Source organism: Pseudoliparis swirei, chromosome 1, assembly GCF_029220125.1.
Source record: "Pseudoliparis swirei isolate HS2019 ecotype Mariana Trench chromosome 1, NWPU_hadal_v1, whole genome shotgun sequence".
NCBI lineage: Eukaryota > Metazoa > Chordata > Actinopteri > Perciformes > Liparidae > Pseudoliparis > Pseudoliparis swirei.
Genome location: NC_079388.1, coordinates 8,216,752 through 8,239,568, shown reverse-complemented (window position 1 = coordinate 8,239,568; position 22,817 = coordinate 8,216,752). Strand labels below are relative to the sequence as shown.

General features: G+C 40.9%; 3 protein-coding genes across 4 annotated transcripts; all 3 read left to right on the top strand.

The window, feature by feature from the left end:
* The first annotated feature begins 880 nt into the window (after positions 1 to 880).
* Positions 881 to 4,391, top strand: LOC130193208 (extracellular matrix protein 1-like). Its single transcript, XM_056413643.1, has 3 exons — positions 881 to 2,791; positions 2,889 to 3,145; positions 3,777 to 4,391. The coding sequence occupies exons 1-3, from the start codon at positions 2,725 to 2,727 to the stop codon at positions 3,978 to 3,980; spliced, it is 528 nt and encodes a 175-aa protein (XP_056269618.1). The 5' UTR covers positions 881 to 2,724; the 3' UTR covers positions 3,981 to 4,391.
* Positions 4,392 to 7,172: 2,781 nt separating this feature from the next.
* Positions 7,173 to 17,517, top strand: LOC130193040 (phosphatidylinositol 4-phosphate 5-kinase type-1 alpha-like). 2 transcript variants are annotated; one of them, XM_056413357.1, is made up of 17 exons: positions 7,173 to 7,323; positions 7,699 to 7,837; positions 8,766 to 8,819; positions 9,012 to 9,046; positions 9,255 to 9,341; positions 9,860 to 9,990; positions 10,089 to 10,206; positions 10,431 to 10,583; positions 10,996 to 11,295; positions 11,482 to 11,690; positions 11,774 to 11,857; positions 12,300 to 12,348; positions 12,438 to 12,522; positions 13,170 to 13,337; positions 13,480 to 13,711; positions 14,182 to 14,245; positions 14,355 to 17,517. In XM_056413357.1, exons 2-17 carry the CDS (start codon positions 7,789 to 7,791, stop codon positions 14,358 to 14,360), a joined length of 1,824 nt encoding a protein of 607 aa, XP_056269332.1. In that variant the 5' UTR covers positions 7,173 to 7,323; positions 7,699 to 7,788; the 3' UTR covers positions 14,361 to 17,517. The 2 variants fall into 2 exon arrangements, with proteins under 2 accessions (XP_056269332.1, XP_056269341.1); XM_056413366.1 differs by lacking the exon at positions 8,766 to 8,819 and having other exon boundaries at positions 7,177 to 7,323.
* A 570-nt stretch (positions 17,518 to 18,087) lies between these two features.
* Positions 18,088 to 22,720, top strand: LOC130193129 (26S proteasome non-ATPase regulatory subunit 4-like). Its single transcript, XM_056413492.1, has 10 exons — positions 18,088 to 18,151; positions 18,717 to 18,857; positions 18,970 to 19,084; positions 19,958 to 20,044; positions 20,192 to 20,260; positions 20,418 to 20,633; positions 21,170 to 21,275; positions 21,389 to 21,520; positions 21,633 to 21,685; positions 22,149 to 22,720. The coding sequence occupies exons 1-10, from the start codon at positions 18,126 to 18,128 to the stop codon at positions 22,320 to 22,322; spliced, it is 1,119 nt and encodes a 372-aa protein (XP_056269467.1). The 5' UTR covers positions 18,088 to 18,125; the 3' UTR covers positions 22,323 to 22,720.
* The last annotated feature ends 97 nt before the right edge of the window (positions 22,721 to 22,817 follow it).

Genomic DNA, 22,817 nt, shown 5'->3' with positions numbered 1-22,817 from the left:
ACAACGCTCCTCACACCAGCCTCATGGCGCTTGGCCTCACCTCTGAACCAGTCAGGCGCTCACTCGTAACAGTGTGCGAGGATCTTAGACAATAGGGTTAGAGTTAGTCGTGTCACGGAAAAGAGCAATGGAGCCTCCGGTCGCCAGCACTGTTTGCTATGGCATGCACTGCTGAGCTGGCAGTTCTCTGTAACACCAGATATTGTCAGATAGCACAGACTCTCCACTCTAAAGTACAGAGTACAGCTATTCACAGCATATTATACATTCTTGATGAGTGCACCATAAGAGTGTGTCTCAGTGTGCACCTGTGTTGCAGTGATATTTTTTAAGAACAGCTGGAAAGGTCAAATGTGGCAAATATGTGAAATGTTACTTACGGAGCCGTAAGCGTTGCTGAGAGTCTGATGACAGAAAACTGTCCCTTCCTTTAATCTTTCCCGTTTTACACATTTGTTTATTCCAGATGCTGGACAGACGCATTCTCTCCTCCGCAGGGAAACGTTGACTCTTTTGCTTCGGTATTATTATTGTTTAGCTGTAGAGCTGGTACATCAGGAGCCTTTCCTGCCATTGTAAAAGCAAGCATCGTACACACAACTCTAAAGAACGCTGACACAATGACTGATGACACAGCATTTCTTGAAATGCTGATTGTGAAATTGTATTTGATAGGAAAGTTGCTAAGTTCTGTATTATATCTGCATAGCAACACTAATTACTACAAGAGTGGACAAGATGAAAACAAAAATCAACTAGAACGGGCACTCGGTAGAGCGCATACCTTCGCCGCAGCTTTTTTGGTACCTTTTCATGACCTTGACCTTTGACCCGATCAATCCCAAAATCGAATCAAATGGTCCCCGAATAATAACCAATCATCCCACCAAATTTCATGCGATTCGGTTTAATAATTTTTGAGTTATGCGAATAACACACAAACACACACACACACACAAACATACAAATAAATACACAGTGATCAAAACATAACCTTCCGCATTCTCAGAATGCGAAGGTAATCATCCTGTGATACATCTGCTCGCAAAGTACCGTGAATACCACATACCAAAATGAATAACACAATAAAGTTTGAGTAACAGTAGAACAACACTTACATGCACGGGACGAGAAATTATTTAAATCCAATAAATCACTATTTGACAGTTTCAGATTGCAATGGTGATAACAGAGCACACGCTAGGGGTGATAAATATATATTATATCTGAAGTCACACCCCAACAAACACTTAAAATACTAAACAGACCCATCAAATACTAATGGACACGTATTCATGTTGTCAAACTACATTGATATTATATCTTGAACACATTTTTGTTTAAATGCCTGTAACATTAGCTAAAAAAAAAGGGTAATGATTCAATTTGGAATTCAAGTTTCAATTCTAGAAAGTAAAAAACGATTAAAGTGATTCAATGATTTTCCAGCTGTGCATTCTTCATTCCTCTCACATGAAACAAGTCAAAACACGATTTGTAGCCGATAACAGATAACAAAAAGCACACTCAATCCGTTTTTGAAAACATGTTGTGGGAGTTTGACGTCAGAATGATAAGCGTACCAGTCTGTTCCATGTTTCTTTTCACACTTGAGTTCACACAGTCTCAATATTGTTTTCTACTCTTTATACCATTTTAATATTAAAAGTGGGAATTTCAGGGAGAACATTTTGACATCTCTCTTCCAGTTTTAGTAGCCTAGAAGCAAATTTATGAGCTTTCATTTAGCATTTCTCAAACTTTATGACGCTCTGATGAAGGCTTTTGATGGGGCCTTTTACAATTGAAGTGTTACGGTATATTTAAATGACATCTTTATTAGAAACAACCACTTTGCCACCTGGAAAATAACTAGCCCTCCACAGCGATCATCCAACAGGCTTGAGGAGAGAGAGCTGGGTGGGGAGATATCTGGCCTGACAGTAATATAATCAACATGTTGTACATGCTCTTCTAATGACATACAATACTCCACACACAGCCTTTTTCTTGAGGTATCATCACAGTGTGCCGAGTGTAACTCCTCAAAGGGCCCATTGGTACATATCTTTGGCAGAGCGGTTGGTCTGACATTATATCGAGACTCCGAGCTGATCCTCCTCTGTACAGCAACGCCTCAAATCTATTGCCTCATAACCGTAAGAAACTCCCCTCACTGCGGCACCGGCCGAATGACTTACCTGATACTCTGCCAAACACTTTGCTCTCAAAGAGAAGTTGTTGTTATTTACCTATTTATGAACTCACTTATATATATTGTTTGTTTTGTTTAACTGGGTGTGTGTTCAACTTGTTCTGACTACTGTTTGGCTTAGAGAAGATAAAGCTGATGAGGTGCATCACTGCTTCTGTAAAAAAACAACATTCAACAACATGTATTTGCTTTTGGTGTTAATGTTAAAAACACCTGATGTCTGGTGACAAGTCAAAATGTGAAACACATATCATCATGGAATACTTATTTCCCCTTACGATGGCAGACTTCTGACACCAAATAGTTGTTGCATGCATCAGCAGATCCAACTCATTGTTTTTGTCTAGACAGCTCTAACATTTTGTTTCCCCCCCCAAACCCTCTCTGCAACCTTACTTCCAATCATTTCCCGCCCACATCATCACTCCCTTTGCTTTATATAAGCTGCTTGCTGATTCAGTCCCAATATCTTTGAGAAACTTAAGCTCCGGCGAGACAACAATATAACGATGATTTCGATTGGAGGCATCACAGGATTTCTGATAATTGCACTGCTCCACGGTGCAGATGTGGGAGGTAATTTCTTCTAGATTATTTAAGCATTTATACTTAATGCACTCATCTGATCGTAATGCTGTTAACCTCTGTGTTGCTTTATGTTCTTTGCCTACAGAGACCAAAAGAAACGCTCTCAACGAACCCGACGTGCCTTTCCCACCTGCCGCTCCCACTGTTGACAACCTGGATGCCATCTGCAATCTAAGTCAAGGCCGTCCCAGATACCCATCCAGCTTCTTCCCGAATTCCAGGTTCGGTCACTTCCGCCGCCGTGGCAACGCCATCAACCGCCTGGAGTGGTGGTACAGTTTGTGCTGCAGCGGAGAGGTCGCAGAGCAGAGGGACCCGATCCTCTGCTGCACCAAACAAGCTGTGAGTTTCTGCCTGTGTTTGTGTTTGGGGTCAAATATATTACAACATTATTTATAAAAAATACAGTTATAATAGCATTTAAAGAGAGAAAGCATGACTAGATACATTAGTTTTTGTACATATATGAAATTAAGTATAGTAAATATTCTAATTATAAAATCATAACAACATGTCAACAACTATCTACTATAGCATGAATATGTTGGTATAATTTTTTACCTGCTACAAAAATACCCACTGAACTGATAGTTTAAAATGATATTTGTGTCATCTTTTGTCATTTGGTTGTTCTTTCGGGACGTCAACATACAATGTTTTATTAAAGTAATACCTGTTCTCATGCACAAACAACAACAAAATACCTACTGTTAATAACAATATTTCAAAATAAGGACAACAAGTCATAATTAAAAACAGGTTGAATTGATGCATTTTACAAGGACCTCAGCGCCTCAGTTCATACTTTTATGACTAAAAGACAAAGACAGTAATCTTAGTAGTCTAGTCTTCTGCACCCAAATACAAAAGAATAGATTCAACTTTAGAATCTAAAAAGTGGTGACGATCTGTGAAGATAAAATATGCTTTTCAGAGGGAGATGAAATACAACTTTGTGACCTTTTTCTTACAGTGGAAACAATCCCTGTCCCAGTTCTGTACCGAAGAGTATTCCACCATGACGAACGCATACGAGTGCTGTCAGGACAAAGGAGACGCTCGGTGGGCGTGCTTCGACAGCGAGCTGCCGAACCCAAACTATGACCCAGAACCAAACTACTCTGCACCCGTCGTCCCCGAGGAGCCGGGATTCACCTTCAACGCAAATACTTGCTGAAGTTAGACGAAGAAGTAAATCTATGCAATATGAAACCAAAGTGAACCAAATAGTTAGTTTAAACTATTTTGAGATTGAATAATAATTTTTTTGTAGAACTTTGGGAGTGAGATTGGCTTAATGTGGCGCATTAGAAAACATACGTCATATGCTGAGCTCATAATGTGATATGTCATGCAGATCTGTGTCACAGAGGAGGACAGGACATGCTGGTTGTGCTAATGCTGAGTCATGATACAGCGCATTCAGTTCTTATGTTAACCAGCTTTGTCACAACAACAGAAAACATGTTTGCACTTTTTTTTCACTCCGTGTCATAGCTCAAGTAAATTGTCTTCAATGGATGTTACAGTTTCTAACATGTACTGTGTATTCTTTGTTAGGGAAATAAAGGATGAAATATAGACATAACAGTTCTCGTATGTTTTTTGTTACTGAAAAAGCTACTGATAATAACTTTGGAGAAACAGCAGGTTGGCAGCTTCAAATGAGAAAAAGAGTTGGGTTTTGAAACAGGTTCAAGTCTTGTGAGTGTGCGGTTGAACCAGATGCAATGTGTCAAAGTCACAAATAAACATCTTTTAGGACATCTTTAGTAGATGCTTTATACAGTCAGCTGTTGTTGACAAGCTTTCGTAAATTCCACAGGTTTATAAATGAATTTAAAATGATTTATCTCATCAGTCTTTGAATCATTTATGTACTAAAGGAGAAACCAATTAAAAGAGAAAAGCGTTCCACAATTATTAAATTGACCAAAGCGTGAAGCTTTGAAATAATGGTAAACAATGTTGGTACATACAGAAAATAGCATTACACACCCAGGATCCATCAGTCTTGTCTTAGGTGGCGTCCAGGGTGAACACACATGTTATTTCACTCCTTTTGAACCTGGTATTCCTCGATAAAAAACAGGTTGTAAGAAGGAATAGACCATCGAGAAAGTTTGTAAGGACTAACACATTTGATCAGATGAATCCCGACACAAATATGGGCTTGTGTTTGATAACAAATTTGTTTAGGGTGATAATGTCACAAAATGTAACAACGGACACTCACTTAATATTAGTAATGTAAGAACAACCACCTTTGGTATAGTGTGTTTTTCCCTGCTGTTTCAGAACCATGGACAGTGCTGTTTGCTGTGAGAAGACGTGTGGACATTTCCCATAGTGGTTAATGAATAAAAAAATAGGCTCTAATAATACTAAGCTCTAATGAGCGCGCTCTGGTTAATAAATAACGTCTTTGATTTTAAAACAGCAGCTGTATCGTTGTTATATATCACTGGAGTCAGGACCCAGCAGCCCTGTAGGCCTACTCATGCCTTAAAGAACCTCCCTAATAATCGGCGGACGGGGAAGTTCAGAAGTGGCAGAAGCGCAGTGACAGAAGTCGCGCGCTAGGGGGCGCCCCACGCGCTCAGATTGTGTTTATTGCCTCGCAGGCTGCAATTCGACTCGCACGAGTGACGCAAAAGCACTTGGCAAAAGTAATATACGTGCACGGCTGTTTGATTTGCACACGCAGGCTGTTTGACCTCTACGTGGATCTCGTTTCTGCTCGCGGATGTAGACGTTGATCGGCCTCTAGAGTGATCATCATGGCTGGAGCCCGTTGGTCACCGAGGTCGGTAACTATTTCTTCAAGAGCCACCTTCTTTCTGTCTTTAATTAGACCGCTCTCCGTGGTGGCGAAGGGACTGGAGAAGGCAGGAGGTCTCAGCATACCTGTTGTCACTTTTTGTGTACTTGGTGATATGCACAGTATTTAAAGATATGATTTAAAACGGAATGTGTATGGTAGGGTGGATACAGCATCAGAGGTGGTGAAGTTAACATTTCAATGGACAATATCACACATAATAAGATGTATTCTTTAAAAGTGTTTTTTGTTAGTGTCAGCTTCATTAACCTGATAGCACGTGACTGTGCAGTCTTTTCCTGACCCATTGTTCGTACAAAAATGTGGGTTCTTCTACTGCTCCCATGCAACCGTTGTGCCAGACTATTTGTGCAGAACATACCAGAACTTCCAGGGTCCAAGAAGGCATAGGTCTGCAATACTATGTCACCAAACTACAGGCGTGTACAATGTCATCACAAATCTCGTTTTATGAATTTGTCTTTGTACAATGAGGATTCAAAAACATGACATTAACGCTCAAATTAATTATGGGTGATAATGCTAATGAAGTCCAATTTACTGTATATGGTTTGATAACATGGATGGGTGATTGTAAAACCTTAAAGGTTTTAAAATCCAATTGAACGGCCTGTGTCCAAAGAAGTGGAATTAATAATAATAGTGATGACAATAACAATGTAATATGTCATTCTACACAGCTCTATCAAGAAGGACAGATCTGTTGAAGCCTCTCTCTCTCTCTCTCTCTCTCTCTCTCTCTCTCTCTCTCTCTCTCTCTCTCTCTCTCTCTCTCTCTCTCTCTCTCTCTCTCTCTCTCTCTCTCTCTCTCTCTCTCTCTCTCTCTCTCTCTCTCTCTCTCTCTCTCTCTCTCTCTCTCTCTCTCTCTCTCTCTCTCTCTCTCTCTCTCTCTCTCTCTCTCTCTCCAGGACTCCTCCACGTCTTCATCACATCTCAACTGAATTACTGCAACAGCATCCAGTACGACACCCCCCCCAAAATCATCAACAAACTATACAATACATCCAGAAACCAGCTTATTGTCTTCTCTCTCACTCCCAGAGACCACGCCACCTCGGTCCTTCAAAAGCTCCACTGGCTCCAGCAAAGAACTTAGTTAAAGATGCTCCTCATCACCTATAAGCCCCTCACAACCCCGAGCCCCTCTCCTTTCTGACCTCCTGCACCAACACGCTCTCACCTGCAACCTCAGATCTGTAGACACTGACTTTGTTGGTTAGATTGCTAAGGTTTAGACACGTTGGTGAGATTGCTTAGTGTTAGGATGAGACTACAGGTCATGACATTGCTATAATAGGATAATTGGTAATATGGTGGCCAGGTCGCTATGTTATTAAAACAGAGAGAAACTCTGTATAACACACACAGAGGAAGAGTGACTGCTAAGGTCAGAGAGAGATTACTACACTATATCTTTACAATATAAGTAGTTGTTAAAGCGTGGTCCACACAATAAAGCTCCTTAGTTTTATTTTGTGTTCCCTTGTGACATTTGTGTTTTATTCTGAAAGAACATTTCACCGGAAGTTGTGCATCTTGCGCTGGCTAGTGGAGCATAACGCAAAACTGCTGCTTCCGCACTGCTTCCTTGTTTATTTAGTTTTTAGAAAAACAGTGCCTTTAAAGTTAATTTGTTCCTTCTCGGGGAACGGCGGGAACTACTCCACGACATTTCCGAGTAAGTTGTCTCTTTGTTTGTATTGTTGTTGCTTAGTTATCAGTGGGGCGTTGCTCTAGTTAGAAAAGTTTATCAAGAGTTAGCAGCTAACTTAGTTAGCTAGCTTCGTTAAATGTCGCAATCCAATGTAAGTTAACGTGCTGGCCCGATACAACATGCACTGGTCGTCCACTAAAGTCCCGCAGTGACATTATTCACAGGCGGGATCCATAAAGTGGTCGTTAAACACTCGGCCAGTTTGTCTCCGCCCTGTTCGTGTTACTTACTGTGTATTTTCGAAGCTGCTCCCCCAGAGCCAACGTGGCGGTTGTCAATATTTGTGGCATGAAGTCATCAGAAGTGTTTGCGGCTACTGAGCTACTCGTGTCTCCACAGGTCCACACGGCCACTGGACGTGCTCGCGCACAGACAGACCCCGATAACGTGTTTCACCACAACCCAGTTTGAGTTCAGGTTTCGGTCTGAATGGCCACAGCTGCAGAGGAGCCTCCGGAGCTGCAGGGCCTCGCTGGTAGTGAGTACTAACGCTTTATTTGACCACCACCGTGTTATGAAAGGGATCAGATGTGTTTGGCGTGAGTTATTCACTGAGATGCTACAGAGAGATGTTCATGAGCTCAGGTTATGGATCCCGTGCACCGACATGTATCAGCACGCTACAGCGCGTCAGTCAGTCCTGTGAGAACCTGTAAGCCTCAAAGGATCTTCAATATTGACTCTCCTGTTTTGTATCCACTCTGTTGCCAGGTGTTTAGGCACACCTAGCTGAAACCAATAATTCCAGGAAGTTTATTGTTTTCAGTTTTTGTACAAACCTTTTGTGAGTTACAATCTCACATTTAGTCGTTTTGGAGGTTTTAATGTGTGGTGTTGTTGAAATTAATTGAGTTGTAATGAGAGGTGTTACTCGTAGACTATTAAGTCTAATTGAAATGAATGTGATGGATTAAATGTAGCTAGATGTACTTGAAAGCTAGTGACACCTCACTACTGAGTGAAATTAGCAGCAGGTAATGGGGTCATTTAACTCAAAGTTTTAAAGAGGAACTACAGAAGTTGTGGGATTCATATGACACAGATTACAAATATCAATGGTCAAAATGCATGCTAAATATCCTGACTTTTAGTCCCTGGTATGGGTCAAGCTCTAAAAATAAATAAAATAAAGAACAATAATGCAACCATCTTTTTATTAGACCCCCACCTAGCTTGGTAAATATCGACAACTTTCAAACTCTACACCCCCAGGGCTTTTTAGTTTTAAAGTTATGCTCTCTTGATTGACATTACAATAACATCATCAGGGTTCATTCTGAAATGTAAGCTTTGAACTAATGGGAAATAACTGTTCATTTATATCAGGACATTCATTAGCATTTCATGAAGTTACTTAATAGAACAATAATAGAATACTTATCTAATTCCTCCCATTGCACTCAAAGACCTGCAGAGTCAGTTCTGGAGGAGACTGTCTTTCCTCAGAGGTAAAAAACGAGGTGCGTCTGAATGCTTGTTTCAAATCTGCTCAGTTTTCTCTTCACCATTAGGGAGTGGTGGACGCTGTTGCAATCTTTGTTGTGTAATATTAATGCATCCAGTGCAATTATTACATTTGTTTCTTTGACATATTTCTTCCTGCCCTTTTGATTATTTTCTAACTTTTGTGTTTAATTCCCTTTTTATTGCAGATTCGAATGGGACCCGAACAAATGCTCCTCCCGAGGTAAGAAATAACTGATTCGTTTGCAGGAAATGCGTAATCTAAGTCTGTGAGTTAGGAAACACATTGCCTTTGTCTTATGTAAATATTTAGCTGACACACAAGTGACAAACATTTTTGTTCCTTCCTCTTTGAAACATGAGGATATTACTTTGCTGCAGATTTGTTTTCCTTCTTGTAATTCTTTCTTTCGCCATGTTTGTATTCACAGATTCCAAGCACCAGCATGTCTCCGGCCATGAAAAAGACTATCGGCCATCGTGGAATTGACCCCACCGGGGAGACGACGTACAAGAAGGTGGGAGATCAGCCTTCATTGACTGAAGCACATTTACACTCACTCACTCTGAGCTGCAACAAACTAGGGCTGCAACTAACAATTATTTTGATAATCGATTAATTGGCTGATTATTTGTTCGAAAAAAAATGTAATTTTCAACCCTTTATTCAAAACAGGGTCCGTACGGTCATGGAAAACCTGGAAAAGTCATGGAATTTTTAAATGGCTATTTCCAGGCCTAGAAAAGTAATTGAAAAAAATAAAATCCCAAAATATTTGGAAAAGTAATGCAAATGTATTATATTCAAATGTTAATTTACACGGATTATATACTGTATGCTTTGGAATTCTCATTGTTATTTTAAATACTACATCTTCTCACTTTGTCATGTACAGACAGAGTTTTCACAAAATGTTTAATCATGGAAATTTGGTTTAAAGTCATGGAAAGGTCCTCGAGATCCACTGGTCAGCATGTGGATGAACCTGTTCACTGTATTTTTCATTTGAGTCATGTCAGTTTACTCTTTTTCCAGACAACATCTTCAGCCCTGCAAGGCGCTATCCAGTTGGGCATCGCGCACACGGTGGGCAGCTTAAGCCAGAAACCTGAGAGAGACGTGCTGCTGCAGGACTTTGAAGTAGTCGAGAGCATCTTCTTTCCCAGGTACATTTTACAAACTCAAGGTAAAGATGATGGGCTTCTGTCTGTACTAATTTATCACCCCTCACGTAACCTTCTTGTGTGTTTTCTTTTACTGGCAGTGAGGGCAGTAACCTGACACCAGCCCACCACTACGGAGACTTCAGGTTCAAGACGTACGCCCCGATGGCCTTTCGGTACTTCAGAGAGATGTTTGGAATCCGGCCTGATGACTACATGGTATTCTTGTTTACTCTACATCTGTGATACTCAGAAAATGTGCTAAAACTCGGAGGAAAGGCGTGAAACTAGGGAAGTGTGAAAAAATGAGGTGTTGAAACACTAAGGGTGTGGCTGCTTCCGATGTAAAGTCACAGCTGACTTGTTTTTAACCTGTCGTAGCCTGTGCTCTCTGGTTTCTATAAGATGACATTTCTAACGACTGTGCTCTGTTCTGGTGACAGTACTCGCTGTGTAATTATCTGCTGATTGAGCTATCAAACTCCGGGGCAAGTGGATCTCTCTTCTACGTCTCCAGTGATGATGAGTTCATCATTAAGACAGTGCAGCACAAAGAGGCGGAGTTTCTGCAGAAACTGCTCCCAGGATACTTCATGGTAAGATCTAATGATTGGCTTTAATATCTTGGGCTTTTCCTCCTGTTTTCTCACATATTGTTGACCAAATGATAAATAAAAGAATTAAAAATAACTATTGTTAAAGAAAATAATCATTGGTTGCGTCACAAAAAGCACCAGATAATTTTTATACTATGTTGCAATAACAAGTTCTGACTAAATATTGCTACTGCATTGTTTTCTTTGCCGGGAAAATTGTCAGAAAGTGTTTGATGTGCATTTTTCGTCACTGACTGCATCGCTTTTGTGGGATAATCGTTTTACTCTTCCTTATCTGCTTCATTATCTATTATTTTTTTGGGTAAACATTAGTCACATACTCTGCTCAGTTGGACGGTTGCTTGTTTTGATCTTGTGTTAATATTTGATTTTCCTCTCGGCTCTCTTTCAGAACCTCAACCAGAACAAACGGACCTTGTTACCAAAGTTTTATGGACTCTACTGTGTCCAGGCGGCGGGTAAGAACATCCGTATCGTCGTCATGAACAATCTGCTCCCGAGCGCCGTACAAATGCACCTCAAGTACGATCTCAAGGGCTCCACCTACAAGCGGCGGGCCTCAGCTAAAGAGAGGGGAAAGTCTGTTCCCGCATACAAGGACCTGGACTTCTTGCAGGACATGCATGATGGGCTGTTATTGGAGGGGGACAAGTATAGTGCTGTTTGCAAGACCATCCAGAGAGACTGCTTGGTAAGAACTACAGATTAATGGCTGTCTAAACATAAGGCAACAAGCATGATATTTTCAAACTAATTCAAATAATATGATGATAAACCCACATACTAATTTCTCAGAAATATCAACATTTTTCTCATCTATTTACTCACAAATTCATTTGTAATCACTGGTGTGGTATGTTTCTGGTTTTCCATCCAGCTTCTGCAAAGCTTTAAGATTATGGACTACAGCCTTCTGGTGGGAATCCACAATGTAAACCAAGCCTGTCGAGAGCAGGCCAGCAAAGAGTCGGTGGTCGGGGCTGTGGACCAACGGAGGCCGCAAGGTCAAAAGTCTCTGTACAGCACTGCTATAGAGGCCATCCAGGCTGAGGTGGGGAGCATTGGATCGCCGGAGACAGAGGACCAGTGAGTGACGGCGTTTCAGTGATCATGTCTGCCGAGAGTAATAACAGAACACTAAATTATACTCATTTTGTTTGATTTGATAGAACAGGAGGAATCCCGGCACGAAACTCAAAAGGCGAGAGGCTGCTGCTGTATATCGGTATCATCGACATTCTGCAGTCCTACAGGTGAAGAGCGCACATGTTTGTATACCTCGGAATTCTTTGTCCAGTCAGTGAGTTACAATGTCTCCACAGCCTGCACAGCAAAAGCAGCACGTTAGCAGGACAGCGACAGCTTCAATGGCCCGTCCGTGTCTTCACAGGATGTGCTCAGGGGCGACTGGCTCAGTGGTAGAGCGGGTCTTCCTTCAATCAGAGGGGCGGCGGTGCAAGACACTTAACCCCAAATTACTCCCGTAGCTGTGCTATGAATGTTAGTTAGTCCTGATGGGCAGGTGGCACCTTGCATGGTAGCCCCTGTCATCAGTGTGTGAATGGGTGAATGATGACATGTGGTGTGAAAGCGCTTTGAGAGGTCGCGAGACTAGAAAAGAGCTATTCCAGTGCAAGTACAGTCCATTTACAGTAGTATGGAGTCTAATCCAGGCTCTTTGTGTTGTTTTTTCAGACTAGTAAAGAAGCTTGAGCACTCGTGGAAAGCTCTGGTTCACGACGGGGTAGGCTACATTCTCTAGCCTCAGCTATTTGTGTTTGAAATCAATTTGAATGTCTCGATGTAAACCCTGGAACCATTCCTTCTCTGCAGGACACCGTATCGGTACACAGACCGAGTTTCTACGCAGAACGATTTCAGAAGTTAATGTGCAATGCAGTCTTCAGGAAGATCTTACGTAAGTACATGAATGCATGAGCGCATGAATACTGTGAACCCTGCAGCGGGGCTCAGATCACACCCGTGCCACCTCACGGCAAGGTGCATTTGTTTCTTTCATTGCCTTTAAACGGGGCTTTCCCTGTTATGGTGCGTTCACAGTTTAGCTTTCCTCAGAGGAGACCTATTGTGGTGTTTGACGTGCAGAGTTTCAAATGTAGAAACAGCTGCTCAAACATCCTGCCAAGAGCAGATGATGACTCTTGTTGAATTCATTAATATCACTCAACATTAAAGGCTGCAGATGAAACCGAGATCTGCGGCCTTGAGATGGCAATAAAGAGTCACCAGAGTAAACCATTGTTGTAAGCCGTCCTCTCTAACTGATAAAGGGACAAAAAGAAAAACAATTGTCAAAAATAGAAGTCAAATGACGTGGGGGGAAAAAAGTGGAAAGGTGGACGAAACATGAATAATGGCGTTTGTGTGATTTCAGAGGTTTATTTAGGTGTGCCTTCGCCACTTAAAGATAGCAAATTCTTATGAAATGCATCTTGGCAACCAGACTGCATTGTCGCGCCTCTCTGCCCACAGGGTCGCACTACAACACCAAAAGGTATTCTCATGTTATGGCCTCTTAATTTACACTTTTCCCCTCGTATCTAGTAAAGACTTCGCCGTCTAAGAAGCGGCGTGCAGTAACACATGGTCCTTTGAGGAAGCCAGCTGGAGCAGGGCCTCTTCTTATGACCCAAACAAGCGGCAACAGCCAGCACTCTTCCCTCCAACATCAGAGCAGCTCTGAGACCAAAGAAGAACCTGAAGGGGACCCCGGTAAGACCTGGAAACAGGATTTCAGATTTCAGCCAGCTGAAGCGCTGTAATCCAGTTACTTTTTTGATACCGGCATGTACCAGCGTGTGAAGTGCTTCTTTCACAACACCGTCTTAACAGTTTCCCCTCCCGTTCCCCCCAGTCATGCAGTCAGGTCGTCCTGACCTCCTCCCAAAGACTTTACCGCCCAGCAACGCTGTTGGCAACGCTGTTGGCAACACTACTGAAACCACCTTCTCCTCCTCCTCCTCGGGAAACCCTGGATCTGTTCCCACAAGTCGGCCTCCATCTCCCTCTCAGGATGCCTACAAGCCAGCGGGAGTGGATTTCAACTACACACTAAGCCAAGACCAGGAGCTCAGCTCCCTCAAGAAGTAAGCGGGAAACCACACATTAAGATTGATATTTCATTGTGAAAGCTTGTCAGGAGTATATGCATATTCAAATGTGTTTGGGTCCATCCCGGATTATAATGTTTAATGATTAAATATGTAGCGTGATCATTTCACATAGTTTGCACTCAGATTCAAGTTTATTATCTTACATTATGCCAGTCTTAATGATAATGGTAATTATTAGCTGTGTACACATCCCACCGCACATAATGTGATTGGCTGAAACTTACCCAAACCGTCCATAACCTGTGTGTTTCGTTGTGGGCGGGAGTAAAGCATTATTAAAAGTGCCATATAATTACAAACATCTCCATCAAGTAAATCTTAGTACCAAGAATGTATTTAGTTTTTTAAATATTTTCAATAGATTTGTTTCACATGGAGAAACGGAGTGTTTCATATGGTGTGACGGTTCAATTCCCCGACACTGGTCTTTTTGTTTTTTGCAGAGCTCAGTATGACGATAGTATCAGTTCTGAGGATGTGATCTCACTCGGTGACATTGTTTCTAATGTAAGCAAATGCTCCATAAGTTGCTCAAAGAAAAACAAAATTGTGACATATTTCTTATGCGCAGTGTTTTTGTTACATTTTAACTATGTTCATTGCCTTTGGTTTATAGGTGTAAAGGAATGAACGTATGAACTGAGACAAACTTGGAGGACGTCACGAGCATGGATGAATTGTTACGACTCCCCTTGGTGTGATTTGAGGTAAAGTTTACAGTGCATCAGCGAAACCAAGTGGAACATTAAACGTTGTTTTGCACTATTCCAAATCGATGGTATGTTAATGAGTGGCTGTGTTCTGACACTAGTAATTGCGGGTACATTTATGCTGTGGTTATTGAACACTATTATTCATCTCATAGGAATGCTTTGATGCACAACCAGATTGTTCTTGGCACCGATGTGCTAAACTCAGCCAGCATTTGATGTTGAGTGTAACACGAGGACTTTGCCTTTTTTGCAACTGTCGGTATTTAAGCGTTGCTTTTCAAATAAATGTTTTCTGTTTTAGAATGAATTCCTCATTCGTGTTTAACCAAATGCTGTAGCACGTCCTTGTGCATACTCGTCTCTGTAAGTGTCTGTCCCACCCCCCAAAGGCCCACGCCGAGAGTATGGTCCCTGCTACCTGATTGTTGTCTTAACACAAAACCATATTATTCGGGTTGGGAACACAGTTTTAAATAAAACATTTTTTTAAAGCAATTACTGTATACATACTGAGTAAGCTGCCGTTTTTTATAAGCCTGCTCTGAATGAAGATCTTGCTGGAGAAAAAGGTGAGCCATAACTTATTTAACCAACTATTCTAATAATGGACTGTGAATCCTAAATGTCACCATGTTCGGGTCAAAGGGTTATATTGAAATTATTTTTTTATACGTACACTGTACAGTTTAAAATCGGTTGCAGGTTGATTGTGAAGACTGATTTATGTCTGAATGTGAGCAAAGAACTGATACTCAGTGACCTGGGGCTCGTGCAGCAATACCAGTGAGTTAGTCAATTTAAGTTGTATTGCATATAAAAGAACCACTTTCACCTGAGCTCAATAAACATAAACACATAACACTTGAACGTTAAGTATGACATGATTACAATTGTGGTACAATTACTTTGTTTTTCATTATTAATTCTGACATTTTAAATAGTAGAGGTTTGCAGTACAAGCCGGTGTCCCACTGTGGCTGTAAAATGGAATAGAAACGGTTCCTAAAAGAGCATCAAACCGACTGCTTCACAGTATTCCTATTGGTTCAGCGCAGCCTCGCAGTAATGACATGTTCCAACACTGCAGCCAAGGAGAAGATAATGTGATTTTCTAAGTAGGGATATTTGTATATAATCATAAATAATAGCAGATCATCTGCATTGTTAGGTAAGCTATATAAAGCATCTGAAACTGGCCTCCACCTATATCCAATTGCATAACCAGAACCAGACCTGCCTTCCAGTGCAAAGTGCACCACCTAAAGACTAAAAGTAACAGAAGCAGCAATTTAGACCTGAAGATGTCGTGGTTTGCAAGTGATTGTAAGAAGATTCTTGTTTGTTTGCTTTTGAATGATACTCGTATGTGTGTGTTTTAAATTTGTAACTACATTAAGAGTTTTTCTTGAGTGTTGTCTGTCCTCTGTTCTCCTGATTAATAACAAGGAGAAAGAAAATTAGGGAAGGATGCATTGGCCAAAAGAAATTTAGCAATATTTTTTGGTAGGAGTTTTGGGTAAATATATACAACTATAAACATACTGCATTTTTATTATATTTTTGTATTACACTTCCACTGTTTGCAGTAGTCTACTGCTAAAAGTTAAATACAAATGTATGAATATAATATAATATGCATTCCTCAAATTTGAGTACCGGTTATCTACTTTTTTACCCTGTACTTATGTCAACCAGATATTATATAGCTTTTTGTTTTCCTGTTCCTGCTATTTATCAATGGGTTGTGGATCATGTATTTCATTACATTCATTGTTTACAGCATACATACTGTATTCCTGAATGAATAGACAGTGGTGCAATACATTAAAGCAGCGGTCCCCAACCTTTTTTGAGCCACGGACCGGTTCCGTGTCAGAAATTATTTTCACGGACCGGCAATATAAATGACGTAATAAATATGACGTCATACAATTATACGAAGGGCATAAAGTGCCAAAACTACAACTCATCATGACGCCGAATTAGTGTGAGCCGTGCGCTTGTTTACCTGCAACGAGCCGCTCATGGAGACGGCGACACAGACGTGTGTTTGGTCCGCTGCTCCTAACCGAGTTCTGGTCGCTGCCATTAGAACACCGGCAGAGTTGTTGTGTGAAATGTCCCTTAAGGCCACCGTCATTTGCATCGCGAACACATTTTCTTCTAGCTCGGACGGGCTCGATTCACCGGATGGGTTTGTTTACAAATGGGTTGCAGGTCTATTCTTTTGCAGTCGGGTCTTTTGTGGTTGGAGTACCGCTCAAACTCTTTTAAAAGCCTCTTCCACCCGGTCAACGTCTGAAACATGTAGAATATTATGCTGTTCACTCGCCCACACAGCAGCGACTTTATCGGCCAACTTGAAAACAGTTGTCATTTCCCTGAAGTGACAGAATTCATTGAGCAGGTTGAATATGTTTTAAGATTCTTTGTCTTGGATCCGGTCCTTTTTCAAAATAATATATTTTTCCGACTGATAAAAAAAAAAAATTACAACTTTTTTTATTCACTTTTTTTCCGCGGCCCGGTTCCAACCAAGCCGTGGACCGGTAAAGGGGGGTTGGGGACCCCTGCATTAAAGGACATGACCATTTTCCAACGAATAGAAGATAATCATGCATCATTTGGGTACTCATGGTATGTGGAGGTCTTTTATTCTGCTGGCTGTGATATATTAAACTGTCCTGCTCTATTTTCAACTGAAACTGTCATATGGTATAAACTTAAAAGCAAAAATGCAGCCTATGAACCAAACACGTACATAGTCATATGTATTATAGTATTTATTTCTGTATGTATTGTTCTGGTGTCCAAAATGTGTATTAATGGTGAGTTGATTAAAAATGTGACTTACTTTATTTAGCACAACAAGCTTAGACTATTCTTTAATTTGATTTGTATATCTAGTTAATTGGTCTTGAATTATATACAATAAATGTGCGCACAACAGTATGCGAGAATCACAAAAATGCCTTTTCAGCAGAATATGTATTTAAAGTTATCTCTCGGTGATTTTATGTTTTTGTACACCTATACCTGCCGTGATTAAATAAAAAATACATGTTGCTTTTGTTTGATTATATTACATTATACAGCTTTCTATGTCTATAGTATGTACTGTATGACGATTTGAATGAGGGAGCTAACCCTCTATCTTTGTGTACTACACCCTTGCAAAGGTTGCAGATCAAAAAACTGACAAGAGGGCCGTCACACATTTAACTAGAATTGTTTCTTCAATAACATGAAATACCTTGAGTAGTCAGGAATTTAAATTACTGGAGAAACCATAGACAACTTGTATGAAAGTGTTTTTCAAGTTCAAGTGCATCAACTATATATGGAAATTGCAGTACACAATTACATATAGAAAGAAGATTGTATTCATATTGTCCGATCCTAGTCTTTATTTGCACAATAAATAAAATTCCGTTCTACTCTGAACTGTCTTCATGACAACTGATTAAAAGCAATGTAACCTGCACAGGTAATTTATCGATTATCTTTCAGAAACAAGGACGTGTCAAAGTGCTCAACATAAGACATTACGAGTTATAAATAGAAAGTAAGAGAGTAAACAAATGCTAGCCAATCACATTTCGCTTTGCTCGGTTTTCGTCCAATCAGCTGCGAGATTGTATGATTACGACAGACAGCAACAAGAAGGTTCCAAAATGGGGCTCGAAAGTACTATGGTCTGGTAAGAAGTCTACAAATACTCTTTTGTGTTGCTGATGATCTGTTATCGGTCCATATGTAGACTCAATAACGTATAACTCGGTGTTGTAGCTCGTTTCCCGGTTTACGGGACAGAACACGGACCGTTGACGTTTAGCCGTTGGACCGGCTGAGTCATTGTAGCTAATGTTAGCTTAGCTCTCCTGTCTTAATGTATTGTTTTCCTATCTAGCTAACGTTTCATTCATAGATTATTTACCTTACACTTAAATAAGATGCTTTATATCTTCATCATCAACTGACATCCTACAGTTGTCTCGACCCGCGGCTTGGCTTATGTGAATTCACCAGTTGCTACCGTTAGCCAGCTGTGCTAATTATGTTTTCTTATTGTAATGGCAGCATTTTCACTATTTAAACGTTACATGATTTAAAAAAAAGTCAGTGTTCCCATGAGCTGATAAAAAAAGAGGAATTTATATCGCTTACTGACGCAAAGTAGCTAACGTTACAGGCTTATGCTAACTAGCTTGTCCTAACGTAAGGTGACGTCACGTGATCACGTGTAACTGACGTGTCTCTCACAGTGTGGACAACAGTGAATACATGAGGAATGGAGACTTTCTACCGACGAGGCTACAAGCTCAACAAGATGCTGTCAACATTGTTTGCCACTCTAAAACAAGAAGCAACCCAGAAAACAACGTGGGCCTCCTCACGATGGCAAAGTAAGTTGTTCCCAGTCACGAGGTGTGCGGTGTGTTTCCTCGTTTCACCTCAACACGTCGTGGTGTACGTGGATGAAGGATAGCCATGGATGTTTATTTTGTTTTCATACAGCAACTGTGAGGTCCTGAACACACTGACACCCGATTCTGGCCGCCTCCTGTCCAAACTGCACGCCATCCAGCCCAAAGGAAACATCTGCTTCTGCACAGGCATCCGAGTGGCTCATGTATGGAACTTAAGATTTCTTTCTTTTTAAGCGTTAGTTTTCAAATTAAAGCTGGGGTTGGTAATAGACAGATAAATGGATACTTTATTAATCCCGAGGGAAATTTAGGTCATCCAGTAGCTCATACACTTAACTTAACTCACAAACATACATACACAAATCACAGTAGAATCACAGTAGAAAAACAATACACATAGGGAGAACATGTTCACAGGGAGTAGGGTGTATACAGATATTATACAGATATTACAGTGTGCAAAGTGATATAAATAGTACAGTCTGTGCAATGGGCTAGTAGCCAGTAAAAAGATTAAAAAGATGGACAGTGGGATGGAAAAATAAAGAGCTGAGAAGAGGAGGGGGTAATCTTGAGATACCAACAAAAGCATGCTAGATACAAGTTATCCACCAGAAAATGGTGCCAGTGTTGCCAACTCTTCCCCACTTAGCTTGTAGCGCAAGCTCCAGAAGACCCCAAACCTATGGAGGAAGTCGCCAAGTTGGCAACACTTTAAAGCAAATTAATGCAAAAAACGATGGGGCAATTATTATTACTCGCAGCTGTCAGGCTAGAAGCTTAAGGAAGACTCTGACTATGTGCAATTCGTGCACAGGTAGACATGGGCATGTAGGCTGTTATTCATTACAGCCCTTTGACTGCCACATGTGTTTCCTTTCCTTTGTTGTTCGAACATTTGATTTATTAATTATGTCGATGTTGTGACATGTTCAAATGTATAATAAACATTACCAACCCTAGTAGCTTTAAAAGAAGGAATATGTGATTCCTGAAGTTGTAAATAAGAGGGTTTTTGGTGTCTGCACCAGCAGTCTTTGAGTAGCCATATTTTTTTGTCATGCGTTTCTCTGTAGCTGGCCCTAAAACACAGACAAGGGAAAAACCACAAGATGAGGATCATTGCCTTTGTTGGGAGTCCTGTGGAGGATAATGAGAAAGAGGTGAGTTTGAAGTCTTGTTGTGCCAATGCCACAGAGCAAAAAGGTTACGTCATAGCACATTCTCCTACCGTCTATATCACTGCCAATGTACGTCTGTCTTTCTTTCTTCATCCTAACCTGCTACTCTGCCACCTGCTGTTTCTGCAGCTTGTCAAGTTGGCAAAGCGCTTGAAAAAAGAGAAAGTGAATGTGGATATTATCAACTTTGGAGAAGCGGTGAGGACTTCTTGGTTTATCAATCAGTGCACTGCTATAGGCAGAGTAAAGCAACGCATAATGTTGTATATTCTAGATGTTCATATCCCCTATTTATTCCCATTTATAAATTGAGTTTTGAATTGGCCGTCCTATCTATCTCCACAACTATTTTCAGGAGCTGAACTCGGACAAGCTGACTACTTTTATAAATACTTTAAATGGGAAGGAGGGGACTGGCTCCCACCTGGTGACGGTCCCTCCAGGACCCAGTCTGGCTGATGCGCTGCTCTCCTCTCCCATCTTGGCCGGGGAAGGAGGCGCTATGATGGGTCTTGGTGCCAGTGACTTTGAGTTTGGTGTGGATCCCAGTGCAGATCCAGAACTTGCCTTGGTAAGCAGTTTATAAATGTGAGTTTTGTGCCAGCAAACATTCTAAACTAGTACCGAGCAGAAATGTCATCCTGGATGTCTTGACCCAAGACCAAAATTCAAGGGTCCTTTTAAAGCAAACATTTGTTTGTTACATTAATGTCCAAAAAGTAAAATTATCGCACTTATTAACTGCTATTATATCGTTATTGTATAGAGAACTATCAAATACCTCATTCAAGACGCACCTCTGCTAACACCAATGTGAGAGTTGCTGTTTACATAGCATGTTCGCTCTTTAAGGTGAGAGACTCATCCACAAGCCATTGTGATGCTGCATGGTAGTAAAAATAGCAGCGTGTGACTTTTCTTCACTAAAATGTCCCTGGTGCAAAGAGAGGGCTGGATAAAAACGACGATGGGCAATAGGTATCCTTGAAACAGGCCAATAATTTAAAAAAAACTCAAGTGCACGTTGACTTTGTTAGAATAAAAAGGTGTTTGAAGTGATGCCATTGGTCTTATTTCTCACTGTGCTGTCTCTGTGAATTCCTTTAGGCCCTGCGTGTTTCAATGGAGGAACAGCGACAGAGGCAGGAGGAAGAGACCCGCAGAGCTGCTGCCTCTGAAGTGGATGCAGGCATGCCCACACCCAGTGCAGATGGTAATTGTTGGACTAACAAATGGTTGCTTTAACTTCTGAGACGGCTCTGTTTATTATAATTGTGAGTATTCAATAGAATGACACTTACTTTTTTTGATTGATTTTTCTCTCAGAATCAGAGGAAGCCTTATTGAAGATGACGGTGTCTCAGCCTGAGAGTGCTGCAGCAGTGCTTCCTGACTTCAGCAGCATGACGGAGGAGGAGCAGATAGCCTACGCCATGCAGATGTCCCTTGCCGGAGGAGGTGAGTTCCATTTAATTTGTCCTACAAATGCATGCGCTTGCTATAATTTATCGTCCCTCTAATTGCAAATATGTTGAATATAAAATGCTCTTTTCACTTGTCCTGTGAACAGAGTATGGAGAAATGGACACAGCTACACCCATGGACACTGGAGAATCAGCCAAGGTGAGTAATTATGTGTTAAAGGAGCGATTGTTACATGAGGCTCAACTTCCCTTGTGTATTCTCGATAGAGTTGGGAACATTTGGGAGTTATTTTTGGCACCACGGTCCTTAAAGTATAAATGAATCATCAGTATAAACAAATGAGCAACTGCTTCAGAAAATACCTGGTTGTGTACAAAGAAACATGTGACTCCCAATGTGGATTTAGTATAAACATCTTAAAGAGATTTAAATCCTGGGTGTGTACTGCTAACTAAGTGGAAGCTAAATAGTATGCCTTGTGGAAATCCCAAGACAACAAAATTGGACAGTAGGATATTTTTAATTGGACAAGAGAGCGTTGGAAACGGTGGCTTCTCCCACCTCCAGAATGTTTTCCATACAAGATGAGCAGACCGTTTACAGATCTTATAACCACACAATACCTAATCTATTGTCTCCTTTAATGCAATTGATTGAATAGGAGGAAGATGACTATGATGTGATGCAAGACCCGGAGTTCCTTCAGAGCGTCTTGGAGAACCTGCCTGGCGTCGACCCGAACAACGAGGCCATTCGCAACGCCATGGGCTCCCTGGCCTCCCAGACCGGAAAAAAGCCAGAAGGCAAAAAGGATGAAGAGAAGAAGAAGAAGTGAGGTGCAAACGAGATGGACACAGACTTCAGACACTGAATAGAAAATAAACAAACAAACTAATGCAGGATTATTTTATTATACCTTAATATTGCTGATGCATTGTCATGAGAGACATCGTTCTGACATTTAATATCGGTTTCTGTCAGACACTCAAAAGCACCAACATAACAGTAACAAAGAGAAATCCTTGAATGACTATTTAGTGTTAAATCTGAATGACCTGTAGCATAAATTTATATCATTCTAAAAATGTGATATAGGCCTCCTCTCAAATTGCCTTGCTCTACATGGTATAATTGACCTACCAGAAGAGCAAGAATGTGTCATGACAGGCCTGTAAACATCTAGCAACGCTCTGTCATGTGTGTTTTTGCAATAAAATCATTGTGTAAATGCTGCATTTGTGTCTTTTTTGTCACCCTCAGGAGCTCATATTGTTGACAGTGAGTAGATCGGAAGACAGACAGATGTATTTTCCTCAGAGTCCCACATTTA